This window comes from Aplysia californica, unplaced genomic scaffold (assembly GCF_000002075.1).
Source record: "Aplysia californica isolate F4 #8 unplaced genomic scaffold, AplCal3.0 scaffold00092, whole genome shotgun sequence".
NCBI lineage: Eukaryota > Metazoa > Mollusca > Gastropoda > Aplysiida > Aplysiidae > Aplysia > Aplysia californica.
Genome location: NW_004797362.1, coordinates 726,143 through 730,816, shown reverse-complemented (window position 1 = coordinate 730,816; position 4,674 = coordinate 726,143). Strand labels below are relative to the sequence as shown.

The window sequence follows — 4,674 nt, the reverse complement described above, 5'->3', positions numbered from 1 at the left end:
GGGGGGGGGATTGTTCGACGGTCTATTTAACATTCACACAGTGAAGTCACGCACACGTATAAATAAACACGACTAGAATGCTTTTTAAAATACATGTTATGCTACAGAAGAATAGTAACAGAATCGTACCTTTGTCTTTTTTTGTTGTATTTTGTCAGTGCATACTGAGATATTTGACTAATTCCTTTTAAATCGAACAGTTCGTTATATTTCACACCATTAAGTCACTAACAAGAATACATGAAAATGAATATACAATTGAAAATACACGTTACGCAATAGTACTATTGAAAGATTGTCGAACTGTGTATGTATTTTAATGTATAGATCTAGTTGTTTTATCAGGACAGGTTGCTATTTTTCTAAAATACGAGTTGTTTGTGCTTTGTGTGAGCACGCTGTGTGTTTGTGTTTGTGTGTGTTTGTGTGTGTGTGTGTTTATGTGTGTGTGTGTGTGTGTGTGTGTGTGTGTGTGTGTGTGTGTGTGTGTGTGTGTGCTCAGAGCCCGATTATAGATGATAATCATATGGTATCAATGCCTCACTCAGCTCTAATTGGCTGCTTAGAAGGCGGAATCTTCGAATTAAGAGTCCATTTTAAATATTACATCGTCAAACAGGCGATGAATCTTGAAAACTCCTCAAAAACTGAACTTCCAAAACGTCTGTAAGGGAATTCGAACCAGGGCCAAGTGCATAATACTCCACCTTGAGACCAACTAAGTATGTCCAAAGAGCGTAACAAGGGACTCAATACAGGACACTTTTCCCGTACGAATTGGTGGAGCGCAATGATTAACGCCTCATCATCTAAGGGTTCTAGGGTTTAATTAAAAAGAAAATCCTCCTTTAATAAGGGAGGTGTATTAAAAAGATGGGCGTAACAAATGAGAAAATGTTTATATACTTTGCACTGTTAAACAATACAGGAGGGGAAATAAAATGACATGTTTAAAAATAGCCTCATAATATCATTTTCAGACCTGTCCACTCTGAGGTGTCATCCTCCCATCTTTTCTTCCTCTTTTCTCTCCTTTGGAATACAGGTGCTGTGCCTTGCAGACCAGTCTATGATAGCCCACATGATTTTGTGATGTATCCAAACTATTATCTTTTTCACCTCTTTACAATGAACAACAGTCACAACAGGCCCATCATATCGGTGAATTCTTTCGTAACTATCGTATACTTTACTTATGCTAGGTAATCTATTTCTCCAGGCTGGGCTACTCTGCTGAAGGGAGTGACGAACGCACCAGGTGACCTTTGGGGTCTGTGGACTTCCAAGAACACTTCGAACGAGAAGAATCCCGTTGCTATGGAACTCTCCAATAGACTCAAAGAGCACTACAAACCAGATTTGTCAAACTACTGGAACGACTGCAAATTTGATATGGTAATGTTACCTTTGTGGAGCTTTTATTTGTATTTTGTTTTTCAATTATACTTTCTCATCAGATGTTATTGCTGCTGTTGTTGTTTTTGTTGCTTCAGTTGTTGCTGTTGCTGCTGCTGTCGTTGTTGTTACTGTTGTTATTGTTTTTGTTGTTGTTGTTATTGTTGTTGTTGTTGTTGTTCTTCTTCTTCTTCTTCTTCTTCTTCTTCTTCTTCTTCTTCTTCTTCTTCTTGAGGGGGGAGAATGAACCTTTATCTGGTGGATGGTAGATGCTCTAGCATGATTTATAAATACTAGTACTATCGGCTTGGATTTTTGCATTCAGTTGTCTTCTTCTTCCCATCACTTTCTCTTTCTCCTCCTCCTCCTCTTCCTCCTCTTCCTCCTCCTCTTCCTCCTCCTTCTCGGCTTTCTCCTGCTCGTACTCTTCTTCTTCAGACTGCACGTCTTAATTTTGTTTATTTTTTATTGTTTGTCTGTTTTGCTTTATTTTGTTTTGTTTACTTATTTATATCTCATTTTGTGCTGTCTGATCGTACTTTCTATTTTCATACCTGATCGCTTATCTCATTCATTTTAAATCACATCACCAGTACTTTCTTTTAACTAATTCTTTCCTTTAATCCACCAGATCAAACTTTCTTTAATGACCAACGGAAAAGAAGACGGTTACATTATTTTCGACTCTAAAGGCACGGACAAACTCAGTTGGTTTGATTCTAGTAGGATTATCAACTCGACGTTCTCGGACCTGAGCAGCTCATCCAATTTCGATGCGTTTACATCATCTGGGTGAGTGTGCAGATATTATAAAGAGGCTTTAGTCATTACGTTATTTGGTCGCTTTTAAGCACAAAGGGGTTATCACGAAAATGCTGTTTTTAGAAAATTGAAGGTAAAGTTTTTGCCCCTTGTTCAGTTTCTTTAAAACACAAGGAGAGTTTTCTCTATACCCAAACAAATGTTCACACCAATGAAACCAAACTTCTTCTTTAGGTAGGGCAATGCCCACTTTTGATGTAGGTCAAGATTTCTGGAAACACCCGAAATCTGGGTTAGTCCGCTTGTCTTTAAAACCAACCATTTATATTATTTTGGAGGTGGGCTGCTTTGTCCCTGACTGTCAGGGACAACCCAGCCTGAGAGGGATATTACGTCTCAAGAAATACTGAAGGAAAAAAATGCTCCATACATAGAATTTAACGCACATGTGCTGGCTAAAATAGCCTAACCCCTACGTCGCATGCGACAGTAAAGAAAAATTAAGGCTAAATAAGATAAGCAGATGGCATTGATATCGATATTTTATTTGTAATGCACATGGCTGGCTTAGAATGTTTAGTTTGATTTTATTTCTACTTTTTGTGATTTCCACCAGTCGCTTTCGAAATAAGCGCGTATCTTCATAGACCATGTTCCGTATTGATCTGTCAGGGACCCGAACACAGGCCGACATTTCGTGATCACCCAAAGCACTCGCAGCTGTGACATCAAGGGATGGTTAATAATGTCCACAAGACAGGACTGCTTCTTCGAGAGAGGCGTTCAGCCAGGCTTCCACTACTCTGCCAATGGAAAAGTTGGCCAGTTTGGAAAAGGTAGGATGGCGGTTGGGTTGGAAACGTTACTTGAGTTAGGTTGGGTTTTTCGGGAGTTGATTGCTTTGATGGTAAAAAGTTTGAATCAGATAGGATGGCGTTCAGATAGTAGGATTAATTTAATTTGGTTTATTTTTTTCCTAGGGATATTGCGGTTTCTTTTTGGGGACAGTTTGAAATAAGTACGATGGATTGCTAAGCTTATTTTGGGAGGGTGGGGGTGGGGGAGGGATATTTGCTGTTGCTTTTGTTTGAAGAGTTTTCATTTTTCCGGGGCTAGTTGACAAGAAAATAGGAAAAGATTTATGGTCTTTAGATTGTAAATCCTATTTCATTTAATTTTTGTTTTTGTTTTCTTTTAATGGGGGTTGGTGTACTTTGTTTTACAGGGCCTCCAAATAAAGGGCAAAACACCAGTCTCGCTGAAGTCAATTATAAGTACAATCTCCCCCCCCCCCAACCTTCTCTCTCTCACACACACACACACACACACACACACACACACACACACACACACACATACATACATACATACATACACACAGTTTTCTCTTCCTGTGGTTCCCAATTAATTCAAATGGTGCGCTCCGCGGTGTGAATGGGTATTACTTCCCCAACGATTCTTAGTATGCCTTTCAAATGTTCTGACCCTATAATAAAAGTTGTAATTTAATTGATATTGAATTACAGTGTTATTATTGTAAGAAAGTATGGTCCAAATGTCCTGTCAGTTTCTATGGAATAGCCCTGACGTGCACCAGCTTACAAGCAATTCTGTTACTCACTGACTCTCTGGTTACATTTTCAGATACCCTCCGCTCTGATATTATGGTCATATCTGGATATGGTGGAAAATGTAAGTATGTCGTAGCTGATGCGGCTGGGATAGAAATAATGTTTTGATGCATTTAAAAGAGCTACATTATATAATTTAACGAACAATTAAAACGAAACAAACAATCTTTAATTTCATGAGAATAAGAGCACAATGTTTGTGTTCGCGATTTCTTCTTCGTGCGATTGTGTTGCTTCACTCTGTTGAAAAATTAAATTTCCAATAGCGCCATCTTTCAAAGAGATCTAAATTTTCCTGAAAGGGACGTAAATCACTTATAGAAAAAAAGATTGAGCAGTTAAGTTCAGCAATCCACAGAGACAGTCTGCAGCCCGCTTAACCCAGGTTCACACTACTGTCAGATTATAATCCATCTAACTAACACAGTCCATGTGCAAAAAAGATTTAGTGCTCAAAACGAAACCATTAGCTCTTTAACAAAAAAAGGAGATACTAATGAGCACCTGTTATGTTAAGTCCATGTTTTGTGTGGTATTTGTTACTGCTCTGTACATTGCAGAGAAAATAATATTCTCTTTTCATTTGATTTTCAATACAAGTCCACTCCACCAATGTTGATACATTTCAATATACGCGCGAACACACTTTTGCGTTTCTCTGATTTCGCACAGTTTTGCCAAGCCTGGTTAGTTTAGGTCAATTTTGAGTGACCATATCTCGAGCGTGACTCAACATAGATGAAACATTAATGTGTAAGATGATGCTGAAATTATTCAGCTTTAAATTGGTATGCTGCATGCGCGGGTAGTGCAAGCCTATAACTTGGTGATTACATTTTAAAGTTTCCTTTGGTCGCCACTATATATTATATTTATTATATATATA

The 4,674-nt window shown here is 38.3% G+C and overlaps 1 protein-coding gene across 1 annotated transcript in view; it reads left to right on the top strand.

Moving 5' to 3' along the window:
- Positions 1–4,674, top strand: part of LOC101847325 — a gene marked incomplete in the record, with an annotated part of 98,606 nt that overhangs the window by 87,207 nt on the left and 6,725 nt on the right. The window contains 4 exon segments of the mRNA XM_035968864.1: positions 1,220–1,395; positions 2,027–2,187; positions 2,830–2,993; positions 3,802–3,849. Of these exon segments, the coding sequence (XP_035824757.1) occupies positions 1,220–1,395; positions 2,027–2,187; positions 2,830–2,993; positions 3,802–3,849 (549 nt within the window).